This window comes from Homalodisca vitripennis, chromosome 3, assembly GCF_021130785.1.
Source record: "Homalodisca vitripennis isolate AUS2020 chromosome 3, UT_GWSS_2.1, whole genome shotgun sequence".
Lineage (NCBI taxonomy): Eukaryota > Metazoa > Arthropoda > Insecta > Hemiptera > Cicadellidae > Homalodisca > Homalodisca vitripennis.
This window is the reverse complement of record NC_060209.1, coordinates 98,147,674-98,164,010: the sequence shown is the minus strand read 5'-3', so window position 1 is coordinate 98,164,010 and position 16,337 is coordinate 98,147,674. Positions and strand designations below refer to the sequence as shown.

Genomic DNA, 16,337 nt, shown 5'->3' with positions numbered 1-16,337 from the left:
AAAGATCCTTGTTGTCCAAATGAATAAATACTGGATTATAAGGGAACAGCTTATTTGTCAGAAAATAATGCTCTAAGGTTACCTCAAATCACGTTTAGATACATCACACTATATTAAGTAGAACTTACTTCTTGGATACAGACCTTAAACCTTACCAATAGACTGCGGAGGACATTAAGGTCAATTTTGAAATCATATCGTGAAGAATTAAATTCCACTAAATAAATTAATTAAATAACATTTTATTTGAGATATTTACAAATTGAAAGCAATGAATAACACTTATAGATAAATAGCATGATTGCGTGTTTTGTCATTAACTCGTGTTGCAGTCTCAAAGATCATGTTTCCAAGTTTTGATTTCACTAATATTGCACGTGGCCACTGCTTTGGTTGATATCACAATACAGAGAGGTGTTGACTTCAATGTGTTACTTGTCACACAGTCTCGGCCTTGAAGCCATGTTCAGGGTCCGCCTCGTAGTTGACTAACTGGAGCTTTCCGTCTTTGTCGTAGTAGCCGTAATGCCCCTTTACATGTCCGTGGTTATCCTTCTCCTCGAACCGGAACTGTCTGTTGTGTCTGGCAACAGAGACATGATTATGTAGCAACTAAATCTATCAATTGAAAGAATAAACACAAACTACTCTATTCCATTTTGCTATCTTAGTTTACGGTAGGTAGCCTTATGATAACTAGAGTGTTTTCCTGGCTTGTTGTATTTAATGATTATTATCTATGATTAACACCGCGTCGAAAGAATGTTAAGATTATTCCATTCTTGAAATATTTTAACCTTGCGGTGAAGATACCTATTCTGTCAACATATGTTAAAAGGAAACTGCAATTAAAACAAGTCTGCTTATACAAGTAGTTGAGAGCATGAAGATGTAACGTGGTTGGCTACAGCGTAACCAATCAACGGCCGATGTGACAAAACAGTGATCAACATGGCTTATTTATCATATCACAAGCTACCAGCTTTTTGCGGTAAGTTCAACTTTATGTTCAAGTTCAAGCTTTATGTTTTAAAGTTTTTTTCTTTCCTAATTATTTCTATGGATTCTCTTATTATTTTTGAATATTAGAGTGATATTTTTGTAAGTACCTACTTTGGTTTTTATCCAATTCTATTCGTTTGGTTTTGTAACTGTGTTCCGTTACGACAGATTTTACCGTATCTCTACGCTTCGTGTGCCTAATTTGTTCACAAACTCATGTAGACATTAAACCTTTTGTTCCTCCAATGAAGACTGACTGAGCCATAACTACGACATAGATATCAGGTGTACACACAACAATCGTGTCCGTTATTGGTCTCTAATTGTCTTCAATGTTTAGCCTTCGTTTGTATATTACTTCTTACTATTCTACATATTTTATCCATCGTTCCTTGGATGTAAGGAAGATATGTCAGTTTTGGACTCTTCATTTTGATGTGGATCTAATTACTCGTTGATATAAATGCCTAACGTCCTAATGCCAAATTTACCATAGAGGTTGAAACCAATAGCCGTTTATTATTTTTGACAATTATTGTTCTTTCAACGTACAACGTACAGTATCGTACAGCGTACACTACTGTTGTAAATGTCATTTCAAATTCTAACTAGGTACATTTCATTAGTCAGATTAATATCCTTTAAAAATTTTTTTTTAATTATATACTGCATTTAGCTAAGTTTTTTGGCTTTAGAGGATTCCGAAGGTAGATATTTCAAACTTTAGTGCTATCTCGTAGACAATTGAAAGAGTTTAATCTCCTTTTAATATCCACGGTGCTTCGGCAAAGGTATTCACATATAAAGGTTGTAAAATTACTCCTTATTGAAAAATCCGTGTCTTACGTAATTTAAAAGGTGCAAAACAATATAAGTCCGAACTCTTGTTGAATATTGGTGTCTCAAGTTACAACATTAAGATTTGTAATGATGTTAAAAATGTAAATTTAATATAGTCATGTAGAAACGTATGAGATGTTAGTCCTATAATTTTAAAAGGTAAACACAAATGATTTAATGTATGTAAAGACATCAGTTACTAAACGCTTCACATTAGAGCTAACACCTCTACCTCTGAAATTTGTAATAGGCTACTTGGCAACAACGCAGGTCGTGTCATTTTTATACAGTAACATTGCAATTTAGTAGCACATTTATAAAATAATTGGATAGATTATAAAATAACATTGAATCGTCAAATGTTTTCAGTTATTGCAATATTTAAAAAAAAACCTAAATTATTTAAAATAAAACTTCAACTTTGACTCGTTCTTACGATTACTGAAGGACTTACTTACCCTTTTCCTGTATCATATCCAAATTTGTAGGAATTGGGCCCTTTTTGACCGTGCATCTGAAACTCAACCCTTTCGTTGTCATGTGAGGAATGAGGTTGAGAAGCAGCCCCTGTGAATCCTGTCTCTGCTGTGATCTGGAAAAAACTTCAGCATTAGTACTTAGTATAAACAGTGTAGCAGTGTATTGTACACATAATCTCGCTTGTCAAACAGTGTAGAAGTGTATTATCCAACACATACACATAATCATATATACACATAATCTAGCTTGATATTTATCTAACCTGTTCATCCATCTGTGTTGCTTCCTGCTGGAGCTTCAATTGCCTCAGAGGTATCTTATCTTCGATTGGTTTCCTAACTGGGAGATCTCTATGATGATTAGGTCTTCTACGATATATGTGTCTCTTAGCTTGAGTGGTCAATCTATCTGTCAATGGAGCATTGGCGGTTGTCATGTCATGTCGATGTTTTTTGACCCTTAGTCTATTGTTCTTCTTCGAATAAGGCGTTGGTGGTGGGGGTTTTAACTTAGAAATTGTGGGATTCCTTAGTTTTTGACGTTTCAAATTTCTTTCGTAAACTGAAGGCAATTTCGGTGGCACCAAATAGTCTATTAGTTCATCTTGTGGTTCAAAACTATTTTGCAGGTGATTAACACCGATTAGAGGAATATTTTGTACGATTCTTGACTCTTCTGAAGGTAAGGACAACTGGGAAGGATGATCGACTGAGGAAATCGGAAGGACTTCGTCTTCTTTACCAGTGTTTATCTGTATAGTACCGTACTCTACTGGTTCAACTGATCTGGGGGGGTTCTGATTAGGAAATGGTTTCCTTTCCCGTGTTATACTTTTGGATTTTGTCTTTGAATAGCTCAGTTCTTCTTGGTCATCTATATCCCTAAGATCTGAATTTGGTTTTGGAGTTATGAAAAGTAAATCAGTTGAATCCTCCTCAACAGGCCTTTGAGCTATTTGACTTGTTCTTATTCTGGAGTGGTACCTGGACCCACTTCCTTTTCTTTTTGGTTTGGGTGTAGTTGACTCTGTTGATGCAGGTAATCTCTTTAAAGGTGGACTTCTGTGATTGTTTATATCTCTGTTTATGGCGAATATGTCCGGTGAATCAAACTCTTGCAAGGATGGCATTTTGAAGTCGTCATCTGTCTGACGGTGAGGGCGGCTGACATTGCTCTCTGGAGTAGAGCTCTGATTGTTGTTTCCTCCCTGTGTTGTCTTCGGGTCGAAGAACGCTCGTAGATTTGAAAAAGGAAACAGCTGTGCGCTGCTGGAGTAGAAAACAAGTGTACCAACCGCCAGTATCTGAAACTGAAAATAAGACAGATTTACAAAACGTATTTATGAGAAAGAGACAGGGAACTAATTAGTCAAAATATATTGAATATAAGCATAAATATCGCATTGTTCAAAGCAAATTTGTTCTAGGGCATTTACTTGCTAACAGAAAAAAATTAATCATAATGCTAAAGCCAATTATTATTTTTGGGCTAATATTTAATTTTTAATTGTAAAGTAATAGAGTTACATCTTGCGACGTGTTGATTATTAACGTTATTACATATAATTACACTACGTACTCGTTTTCAGCCATCCGCCGATGTCCAAAAATTTAAACACGAGTCTCGATCATTTACACTATATACTTATTCACTCGTAATAGTCATGGTGTTAATTACGTGAATTTTACAATTATTACTAGCACATACCCGCGGCTTCGCTCGCAATTCCTATGCAACATTCCGTTGATTGAATGGCTCTCATGATTTCAGTAACATTTTAACTATTTATACCAACATACAGGAACTTCAAAGTCGAAGTTCATACCTTTCTTAGTGATAGCACTTATGATTTAATACGATAGGGTCTTATGATATTTTTGAAATGGAATTAGTCATATGTCATGCATTAGGTCTCCATTTTCAGTGTTAATGATTAAAAGAGGACGAGAGGGGAAAATTGCGAGTAATTCTTATTTCAAGTTTTGCATTTCTTGTTCAAATGAATTATGTACCCAACACAAAATTGGATTTTGCTGTTCACCTCGAGAAATATATATACCTTTTTACTATTTTGTAGTGAGATCGGATTCAGCTTTCTGAACTGTAAGGATATACATATTGTTATTGAAAATTTAAAACTAAAATCAACAACATCAATACTACTAATACGTTTCACATTTCAATACTTACGATATGATAGGTTGACATCCATACTACCATTAAGTATTTCAATGTTTTAGGTTAAAATTAATAATAAACGAATGGAAATAATAAACATTAAATAAGTCTTCGGTAGTTATGTAGAATATTTTAAGCCTCAACAAATAAATGAAACTTATAGAGGAGGAATACAGATTTATCTTTTATTTAGACCTGATACGATTACATTTTTTAAAATATATAACATATATATTAAGTTATAAATGAAAATTCCTTTCTGGTTGAGACAATTTAAACTAATTTTGACTATGTTGAATTACATATGGAGATAATGGTCTCTCAGAATTTCGGTGAATGATAACAAATCAATGATGAGTTATTCTTACTCTTGAAATCGAGATTATTTTTTCAACATAATCTTTGGGCCAAAGTTATAAATATATACACATTTTCCATACTTTGGACTGAAAAGCTCACTACATTTAAAAAGTGTCTACTTCTTCGTTTGTGTTGCACTTCGGGTAAACGGGTAGAGTGAAAAATCCTAACTTACCGCTTGTCTTACTCATCAACAAGCATATTATATTGGTGTTAAAATCTCTTTATTAAAATATATAAAAAGTCTGAATTAATAATATTGGAATTTATCTACGCGGTTCACGCATGGTTAATTGATTTCCGTTGACCGACGGTTCACCTTCTATGATTTTTTTATAAAAATGGAGATTGTCATTATTTTTCCAGGTCTCTCCAAAGTGCTTACTGCTTACGTAGAAGTTTGTCAACGTCTTTTTTCTTTTCTGAAAAGATAGCCTAGTCCTACCTGGCTATCTTTTCTTTGGTTTTCTTCCAGTTACTTTTTGTAGGCCTTTCATCTTTAGCTGAAGGTGTTAAAAACTCGTCCATCTTCTCATAAGTTTAATAAATAAAGTTAAGTTTCACTCACAATATACAGATTTTAGGTTAGGCAACCTCTTGTTTTGCTTCACAACTCTGTTTTTATTGGTCGAAAGGAGTCACGTGACTTGGCTGATTTCGTAGTCTGTCAAAACTCACAAGCTCCAGTGGAACATGTGAGTTGTGTTGCCAACCTTACTTTTTCAACATTAAATTACATAGGAACATGATTTTTTAGGAACAAACCTAAAGTATAGCAATGTGCAGGGCAACGAGGCGAAAAAGAATACACTGCTATCTAAATTTCGAATTTTTTAGAACATGTGCACTTTGATTCTAACCTCCTCATATACTATATACTCGTATATATCTCTCTATATGCACTATAAGTATATATACCTAATCGTATACCTCATCAATGTAAAGTTGGTGCATTGTCCCCTCAACGATTTTCTGTACTAAAATTTCATTTAATATCTCTTGTATTATTCTGTGAGTTCGCTTGCTATAATCTCCTAGGGACTCACTGCGCTCACTACTTTCGTTAAGTTGTAGTCACGGAGTGAATGGTTTGTTGAATGAAGCTAATGCCCCAGTCCCTCCGTTTTGTGTTCCTTCAGGTATTAGAAATATGTCGTCTTACAATGTACAGTATCCTACATGTACTCATACCTATACAATTTTATTCATGAAGTAAAACCGAGAATAAATTAATGTGTTTGCCTTGTTGCCACGATGTTGAATTAAGAAGTGCTGTACTATTAAGCTTTTTTCTAATCTCTTTTAAGCCTCCGCTTCTGCTATGTAGGCTGCGATGTTCACTGGTTTTAAAGTACACTGTACATAATTATTTTTCAAAGTACACTGTTTTTTGTGTCTATACATGATTGGCCCTCCCCGGGATTTGAACCCGTGATCTCTCAGTTAGAGAGCCGAGACTATAACCATTAGTCTACGGAGGAGGACTATTGCTTACTCTATGCTTTCACACTGTATATGTAAACAAATTTAAAATAGGAGTTAAATTAACATATGGTCGTGCTGTCACAAAAAATGTTTACACAGAACAGTTTATTACATTTGACAAGCTATTTAAATTAATATTTCGCAACTTTTAATATCAAGATGGAATTTTTAACTGCTTTAGAAACCAGTGGGGTGTAGCCCTGTGTGATTTTCGAAATAAGAATAGCCCTACATTCACCCCAAGGACCGTAAGAATATCCATGTCAAATTTCAGTACAATCGGTTGGGAAGGTTATACGTGGAAGCAAAACAAACAAAGACACTTTCGCATTTGTAATATTATTAGGATTATGATTAAATGTTTATTTTGTTATTATGTATGATATTACTTTTGCCTGTATATGATATCGTAAGGGTCTTAGATAGTTATGTTACTAATAAAAAAAAAAAAAACTACTTATTAGCACCCTACTTGTGGTTCAGGTGAATTTATTTTTGTCAAATGTCGGTGTTAGAAATACTTACTCAAGATGTATTTGGGGGCTTCATCAACCAAGTGGTATTATGCCACAGATGAAACTATTGGCAGGAAGCAGAAGAAATGGGGCAGGTAGATGAAACGCCGAGAGCCAATGAGCGGAAAATCGTGCGAATCAGTGAAAGTGATGTCCTCAACGCGATGCTACGTGACGAGTGAATGTGAATGTCATTGTGCGGTCACAGCAGTGTTACAGACGTGCACGCCACTGCCAGTATGATCCGCACTGATTAATCAGCAGTGATTCGCCCGGAGCACGTTCGCTAAGTTAGGTCTGTAACTTTCAATCACTACAGGTCAACTCTTTTTTTAAACAACTGAGGTTTTAACCAATGTGGGTTAATGTGTCTTTTAAGGAGTTATTTTCGGCAGCTTGCTAAAAGCAATACGTTAACGTAATTTTAAGAGAGAATAGGGAATAATTTTCCGCAGGTGGGAATGTTTTAAAACCTCTCTGTATAGTAGGTGTATAGGTATAGGTGGTTAAGGTGTATAGTATATTGAACATAATACAGGAGGAAAAGATTTTCTATGCTGGATAATGTGCTACGATTCTTTCCCAAGGCTTGCGAAGTTATCAAAGTTGGCATTGCGCTCTCAAAAGGTGTCTATTCTACCATTACACCTGCATCAAACAAGAAAGTGATAATCTCTTCTGCACTCTGGAAAATTCTTCTTCGTGTTAGTGATGATTATTTCTTCGATCATTTACTTAATTAGGTTCCATACAGCCATGACGGTATTGAAAATCGTTTTAATTACGATGTTTGATAAAAAACGTATTTCTAAGCTAGGTCGTACTGTTACTCTAAATATTCGTTTTTATATATTCGATTATATTATTTTCGGTCATAATAAATGTGATTTTTGCACACTCTGTACACACTCTCGAGAAAAGAAGTGAGATCAGTCAGTTGTACGGGTCCCGGAAGAAGGATGCTAGTACACACTGTTGCAATGTGCCCTATATACTACGCAAAGTAAATTAGAAAGCTGTACGTTACGTTCGAATACAAAGAACTCCAGAAAGAAGTCCCAGCATACGGAGACATTAAGCTGTTAACAATTTCTTAGATATGGTTCCCTGGCCTATTAAACGGTTCCTGACAAGCGTTAAATACCCAATACTTGAACACAATGGAATGAACGATTACTTCCTTGCACGCGTTGACAAGATCGGCCTCTGTTACACAGCTGAGTTGGCAGCGATGTGTTGGGCAACTCTGTGTAACAAGTCCTTGGAATAACAGAGCCTGCGTGTGAGTCGACGACATTGTATCTTACCACCACTAACCTCTATTCATGATTATTAGACGAATGTCTTAGAAATCCGTCGCTTAGTGTTTATTCCTGATGATTCCTGAATACAGTTCATTATTGTTTTAGATATATGATAGTTTGATTCACACGTTTCAGAACTGAAGTCCGATAACGTTATTTCTCAAGAGGATGAGTCATCTAACACATACAACAGCTTTGAACTTACAGATGTCTGATTATGAGTTGTTCTTTTTTGTATCACGCGTTGGGTTGATATTCATCCATCTGAGGAAGAGTTTTGATAGCTGGATCTGGACGTAGCATATTTCGTCATATTTCGTAATTTTTAGAAAGTTGCGTCCAAGCTGGGCAAACATTCACGACGAAAATTTTCGCCAAACATAATACAAACTAAATATTCTTTCAAAATTGCTTGCCGAACATTTATTTTCATGTGTGGTAAACAAATTGTGGCGTTCCATGTGAATTCAGTGTTTGCTGCATTTTCAATGCCTGAAAGTGGATTTTGGTGCGCTTCGGAATTTACTTGCTAGTTACTGTTGTGTCTGCTGCAAATATAAGTTACCAGCCATTAATGTTGTCACGGTGGTGGCATGGTGATGACCTCAGAGCGGATTGAAAATATGGTTACCATTTCTCCAACTTTACTCGAATATCGATTTTGAATGCTAATAGCATTAATAGGTAAATCAATTTCTTACAGACTACGAATTTCAAAAGTTCCAGTAACAGAAAACGTTCTTGTTCCTTCTTGTCGATACCTATTTTAATTCTCTATAACAATATTTTATAATCATCTTTGCTTCATCTTTGTTTGTCATGGTGTTTGGACATCATCATAAATTACATCGATATCTTCTTTCCTCTTGAGATTGTACTGTTTAGCTGCATGAGAGTGTACTATTAGTGCATAATTGTCACCAATAAATGCGGATTTGCCTATTCCAATCCTGATCGTTCTGCACTTTTTTTCGTCTGTACTGTACTGTATAAATAGGCTATCAACTTCTTGGCTGAATTAACGTCTGACCCAGTTTCTGTAGCAATTGTTTTTAAACTGTTATTACACCCTTTCTTCAACTCTCTTCTTATGGATTTCATAGTAAACTATGCTGTTCGTTCAACTTAACTGAGTGATAGCGAAGCTTATATACTACTATTTAATTTCTGTATGTATGTCCGAAAATAAACTGACCTATAGACTTGAAAGTTTGCATGAAGCTTTCATTTTTATATGGGCGACATACGTTGGCTAATGGTCCATGTCACTTCATAGGATTTGGCTGAGAGCTGTTATAGCGAATATTTTAGATTGATCGTATAGGTAACCATAATGGCAACGAGAAAATGGCAGAATAAATATTTGTAAACAAACTGAGTAAATCATCATATTTTAACGTGTGACATTTTTATTCATAGAGTAAAAGAAAAAGTAATACAGTGCAAAGTCGATGTACAAAATTATATGTCACACATACGAGTATAGCCTAACTATAGCAGATATGAACACTGTTATGAAACATAACTTAATGAACAAACTGTAAATGTAGCTTATTGCTAGATAGGGGTATATCGAGAAAGATTATCTGTAAAATAATTTAATTTTGAATGCAACTTCATTTCCACAAAGACAAGAATGAGTTCTATGCTGGTGCTAGTCAAAACATGGATTTTTCCTTCGCGTTAATGAAGCCTATCTATCAGTCAGGAGGCTCCTTTATCTACCCTATGGTTACTACTGTAGTACGGTGTTCAAGCAACAATGAATTTACTAGAAACACAAAATCTCGGCATGAAACGGACTGCAATAGCTGCGATACAAAGGGTTTACAAAAGTTTGCTCATAGGGCGAATATTTTGGCCGAACACAGATGGCGGTGCGCTACCCCCATGAATGTTTATCAAAGTGTCTACTATTTACCGAACACCAAACATTCGCTGGTGAACAATAAAATGTTCACTGACAGTGTTCGTCGATCAATGTTCGTCCACTGTGGACGCACCTTAACTGAAGCAAATTCCCGTAACAATCCGTTCGGAGATTATTTAAATTCGACAGTGACAAATTATTGGGGTGAAAGTGGACATAAACCTACTTGTTAGAATGACTTGAAATACGCGCACCGGCCCTGCGCGGCATGGCGGGAAAGTTGAGCATCGTGGCGTCGTTCACTACAGCTGTTACCACAACGTAGCTCTTCGATCTCTCGACCACCCAGTGAAAATGTAACGAGAGGAACTGAAAATATTGCTGAGGTAGAGACAAAGGGGTCGGACTCCAACTTATCACCTTAATTAAGATAGGCGTATTAACTTAGTGGCCTTACGGACTTATTTACAACAACAGGACAACACGTTCAATCGGGGACAGAACAGCGTTACGATATAAAGTGTCTGTAAAGTGAATTTATAGAACTTTAAACTTCGGCATATCTGCTCAACTATAATTTTATCCTCACTGTCCAATTCATACTAACTCGGGAAAATAAATTGGCCTGTCGAAAAGATCTTTGATACTCAAAGTTGCATAATATAACAAATGGAATATTCAAAACTGGGTCATCACATTCATATATCAACGTATATTTTAAGGAGATTCTAATACCTACTGCATCCAGTTTGAAAATCTTACAACGTTCTAAATACCAATAAATACCAAAGATACTAACTCCAAAATTACATTGTTGGACATAACTGAATATCATGAATATCTTATTGATACGCGATATAAGAAGTTGTTGTAACGGCCGTTTGGTTACACAGTGAAACGAATGAGCTTGTTCTTCATTCTCTTAACTCAAACATTAATTTAACAGTTACACTTTATTATTACACCTTACAAATGAATTGCTTGACAAGCATACACAATATTTGTTATTACAGATGGATTTCATTACGAATTTGATCTGGTTTGTACCAAAAAGAACGACAACACGATGGCCATGTTGAGCTGATGCCACCAAAGCTGTTTTGCGAGGATACCAAGAAAAAATTATTCACTGTTGAGAGCTTTAGAAGACATGGACTATTCAGAGATGTCAAGATTGGCTTATCTAGGTTTAGATCGAAAAATAAACAAGTTGGAGACAGGGCTGTGTGCCGTTTTTAGGGACGATATTTTTGGTCAAGCAAAAAAAAACTATTGAATCTTTACAAAACCTTAGAATCGACGTGACCACAGTGACATCATTGTTGAAATCTTCCAGAACCCTGATTCAAGGTAAACAGGAAAGTTTCGAGGAATATGAGCAGAAAGCTATCAATTAACTGACTGTCTAGAATATGAAGTTGACAAAGAATTGCGCAACGAAGTTTTACAATATTCAAGAATTTGTCCAGCCACTTTCAAAATGGATATGAGAAAAGTGAAAAACACATTAGTAAAGAAAGGTGGATGTATCAACTTATGATTTACTAATGTAGAAGTGGCGATAATAATGGTGACTAATTACTCTGCCGGAAGATCATTCTTTCTCTAAGCTGAAGCTGATCAAGAACAGACTCCGGACCTCTATGTCAGAAGATAGGCTAAACCATGGGAACATCATAAACGGCTTCATTGCGGAGAAGCTTAGGTGGAAAGCAATCAGCAAGCGTGACTGAAGTGATCATGATTTGCAGTAGCCTACATTTATTTTATGACTAAAGATTTATTCATAAGTACTTAAGATTGACTTTTCTTGTTGACTTACCAATGTACATTAAAGTGTTAAAGTTGTGTTTACCTTTGTGTCTTATCTTTACCTAAAGTAACCTGAGTTATAAATCAACGATATTAAAGTTGTCTAATGTCTTAAATTTTCTCATTCACATGGGTACAAACATTATGTTATAACTGATGAAGCATTAATAGTTTAAGACCTAATACATTGAATAGTACATTAATACATAGAATTAAGTATAATTAATACATAGAACTTTACCCAAAGGCTACCTAATGCCTGTGTTCAGCATTCGAGTCTTTAAATTTATCTTTAGTTATAATAGAATTAGTGGGAAAACAATACTGTTTAAGTAGTGCATGCAAATATACATGCACGAGACACGTGGGAGAGCAAACTACCGACTGGGAGTCAGAGAACGGTGGTTTATGAACGCCTGCCCTAGCAAGCGATTGTTCATTTCCTCAATACACTTCCAAATTCAACTAAACATGAGCCAACACCTAAGGCGTTAGAGACTTGTCTCAAATACTTTTTGTTTTTTCAAGCATTCTATAATGCAGATGAGTTTTTGGCATTCGAGTGGGAGACCGCCCAATTAGAAAACTGACTCCGCTGTACCGTTGCACTAAGTGGGTTACATTGACGATGAATGAAAGAGGCGCAATTGTAACATTGTATGTATGAATGTCAGAAATTTTATAAAACTCGTATTGACGTTTGCCATACAAATATTGTTGCTGCAATAAAGATTATTTAGTTTGTTTTAAGCTGGCCATATCGTGCCGGGATTGAAATATTCCTTCCCAAGACAGCACGGCAACTGACTGAAGTCAGATATGACATGAATATGTATATAATGTTGCATCTTTAATAATAGAAGAAATCTTATTTGATAATATTTATTTTGGGAATTGCATGTTCAATTGCAAAGTTTATTAAGCCGTAGTAAATTACAGGTATTTTGCTGGTAAAGTGCCGAATCTTTCATTTTATAATAACGTGAGTATATACACGCATCTCCTCTCAGCGAGCTACGCACACACCACACGCGCATGCGCAGTGCGCCGCGGCTGCGCGGGCCGACAGGAGTTGTCGGAGATACTATCGGCCGCTTGTTCAAGAGCCACAACGCACGCGCAGTGCCACCAACTATCGCCGATAATACTGTTGATAGCGCGTCTTTGTTATAATACAGGTTTCTCTTGTTTGCTTCGCTCTGACAAACACAAATCGCGTTTTAGGAACTTACAATGCATGCCAACATGTCGGAAGCTGAGTAACCGATGCATGAAAAATTAATTGTGTTTGCGTATCTAGATTTAAGGAGGCGTAGTTATACTGTGTTCCTCGGAAGCCAGGTATTCAGAATATTCGAGACAGTTATGTTTGAGACCACAATATTCCCACGTTGGTTATTCCAATAAAGAAATTATTTATATTGCTATTCAGAAGCAGTTTGGTTTGAGTTGAACGAAATTCCTAATTTGTCTTCCCCAGGTTTTGTTGGATGTGAAATAGAAACAGCTGATATTGTCAAATGATAAAAGATTTAATTTCTATATTTTGACATTTTTAGATTTAACTTCCAATATGACCCGTATAACAATAATAATGCACATCTAACATATCCATGTGCTACACCTTCATCAAATGGGCGTTAACAGATGCAATAGAAGGCGTTCGGTATTCCGAGTGCACTATGATAATTATTTAAGTTTTCCATGTCACAGGATGGTATATGTTACTGGTTTGAGCTGTGCTTTATTTGTTTATTAGTCGTTTGCGCGACATCTAACCTGAACAAAAGAATATTGTGTTTTCTTTTTAATTAGGCTATGAATATGAATTTAACTTAAGTGTACCTTTCTCAGCCAATGAAAATACATATTTAAAGAATTCCTACAAAAAGAAATCCTATGGGAATGCACAAAATGTTCTAATATGAATGCCAGATAACCAACCATATTTAAATAAAATAAGGCATAAGAGGTAAAACAGACTATGCATTGATTTATTTCTGGATGAATGTTAACAAAACACTCCTATATTAAGTGGCTATGTTTTCTTAAAAAAGAACTTCAGTGATCTTGGAGATTCCAAAAAAGAATGCATCTTCAAAAATGGAATTGTTGGATTGAAAATATCATAAACGTACATCTGCAGTAATTACCTGCTGAATACCAATATCATCCAACTGAAAAACAATGTTGGGGTACATCTCACGATAAAATAAAGGATTTTTATGTAAAGAAATAAAAATGCGTTTTCAGTAAAATTAGAATTAGATTCTTTATAGGAAACTCAAGTTTGGGCCTCTCAAATTCGTTGTTGTTTCCTCGCTGGTTTTCTGGTCTGAGAAGAAAACCGTACTACTATAAATATACACCCGCACTTGTAAATACTACACTCCTAAAATGGGACGATTTACAGTGGGACGATTGCGTATCGTAACTGAATAGCAATTCACAAGAATTCCGAACTCAGTTGGTTTATTAAAATGTTTAGCCTGTAGTATCAATATTCCTACAATCCATTAATTCCCCAGACACTGGAGCAGAAAGGAGAGATTGTGATCTCCTTTAAGTCCTCAGTGTATTGCGATACACTTTCTTGTTACTTTATAGTGTTGGAGAGCAGGTGCCGGCCGGATCTCTGATCTGGTTACATTCGAATTCACTTTCCCTGTAACTTTCAGTAACTAAACAACTTATTTAACGAGTCAAGTTCGTGACGTCGAGGCTCCATCCTATCTTCCGCCGCTAGGCGCCTACACGGCGCTTCCCCACTCCTCCCTTCCTATCCGCTCCGCTCTATCGCTAGTCATTAATCTTCAAAAATTACTGGTTGTTTGTTTCGTCTATATAAATTAAACTATTAATATTGAGTTTAATACCGGTTTATCTGTGAACTAACAGCTAGTCATTTCTGAATTCAAATTGAATTGATTATATTTCCATTTTGTTTATTGTATTTCTTTCTCAAATTACGTCACATCGATCGGCGAGATGTAAGCTTTATAATAGTATAATAACTGGACTTTATATGGTGTGCAAATAAAGTAGTGTCCTCTCTTAACTTAAATTATTGTAATCAAATACAAAATTTTAAGGGGAGTCATTGCAGTACTTGCAGCCTGTCTTAAATTAGTTTTCCCCCTAAATGGTTTGGGAGGGGAGCAACTCCAAAATATCAAAAAGCATATTGTGCTCTACAGGCGGGAGAATAAAACACACACACACACACACACACACACACACACACACACACACACACACACACACACACACACACACACACACACACACACACACACACACACACACTACAGATTACAAAAAGTCATGTCATGTACATCCTCCAAAGACGTTTATTTTATTTTTATTTCAAAAGTAAAAAGAAGAAAAGTTGCTGTATTTTTAACATTTTTATATAAATTGTATAAAAATAGTTAACCATCGATATGTTTTAATTAAAATTTATACGCATCCATTCTTTTAACAACTTTTAAGCTGTTTATGTTCCGTTTGAATCAAAACTTTAGCACTTTTACGAGTATCGTGGTTCTAATTATTTTGTAATTTCTTTTTACATATTACATCTGCATACCGGAGTTATTACAAAATGCATAATGTTTACAAAGAAAACTGACTACCCGTATTTATTTATTTCTATTTAAAGCCAATTAATAATGAAAGGAATGGAAACAAACGGAAGAGATTAATGTTTACCCTTGCAATCAAGGCGGTTTGACTGACGCGCTTACTATTTTATCATATGTCTCCCTTCATTCTTATAAATATTCATTTTTATCAATAATCCTCGGTTTGAACCCCCTTCTATTTCCAAAAGAACACCATAAAAGTGAATCGTTAATAAAGATTTGAACACATTAATGTAGCTTATCTTGAATGAAAGGGTTTTCTTATTCATTTTATACATTAACAACTTCTCTTCATCTTCTTATAAGAAATTATAAACTGAAAAGAAATATCTGACGACTAGTAAAATTGGAGCGTTTTAGGCACAGCAACAACATTACTAATGTCACTAATATAACCGCTCTTCTTCCTCGCGGGGACATGCAGTGTCAGTTGGTAATTGTAAAATCATCTGAGGCCTTAGCTTTAACCAGCAGAAAAAAACATTCATATCATGTTTAAATAGTATGTAAATTAAAGTAAACCAAAATAATGAGTTGACTGCTCACCAAATTCATTGTTGAGGTCTGTTACGGGTATATCCAGAGACTGCGGTATCCAAGAGCTCCCAGACACTACTGGGCCGCTGCCCACAGAATCTTCACTTATACCTTTCTCCTTGCCACTGCCCACTCATGCCCGTCGTCCCAGTCATGGTCCTCAGCACCTAGCGCCGTATCTACGCTCCGTGAGTAGCTTTCCGAAATATTGGCTAAGGGGAATACGAACTAAGTACATCAATTACTGGAATGGACTCAATAATCTGACTTCGGAAATGTTCAAAACTGAACAAATAAAATAAAGGAAATG

The 16,337-nt window shown here is 35.6% G+C and overlaps 1 protein-coding gene across 1 annotated transcript; it reads right to left on the bottom strand.

Moving 5' to 3' along the window:
- Positions 1-222: 222 nt before the first annotated feature.
- Positions 223-16,099, bottom strand: LOC124358694. The gene is made up of 4 exons (XM_046810995.1): positions 16,037-16,099; positions 2,585-3,631; positions 2,301-2,434; positions 223-583 (listed from the first exon to the last, which is right to left on the bottom strand). Exons 1-4 carry the CDS (start codon positions 16,043-16,045, stop codon positions 439-441), a joined length of 1,335 nt encoding a protein of 444 aa, XP_046666951.1. The 5' UTR covers positions 16,046-16,099; the 3' UTR covers positions 223-438.
- Between the last annotated feature and the right edge of the window lie 238 nt (positions 16,100-16,337).

Coding starts and splice junctions, on each gene's coding strand:
- LOC124358694 (XM_046810995.1), bottom strand. Junction 2,435..2,584: donor CAACACAGATGGATGAACAG/GTTAGATAAATA, acceptor AGTTTTTTCCAG/ATCACAGCAGAGACAGGATT. Junction 584..2,300: donor GGATATGATACAGGAAAAGG/GTAAGTAAGTCC, acceptor CTCTGTTGCCAG/ACACAACAGACAGTTCCGGT.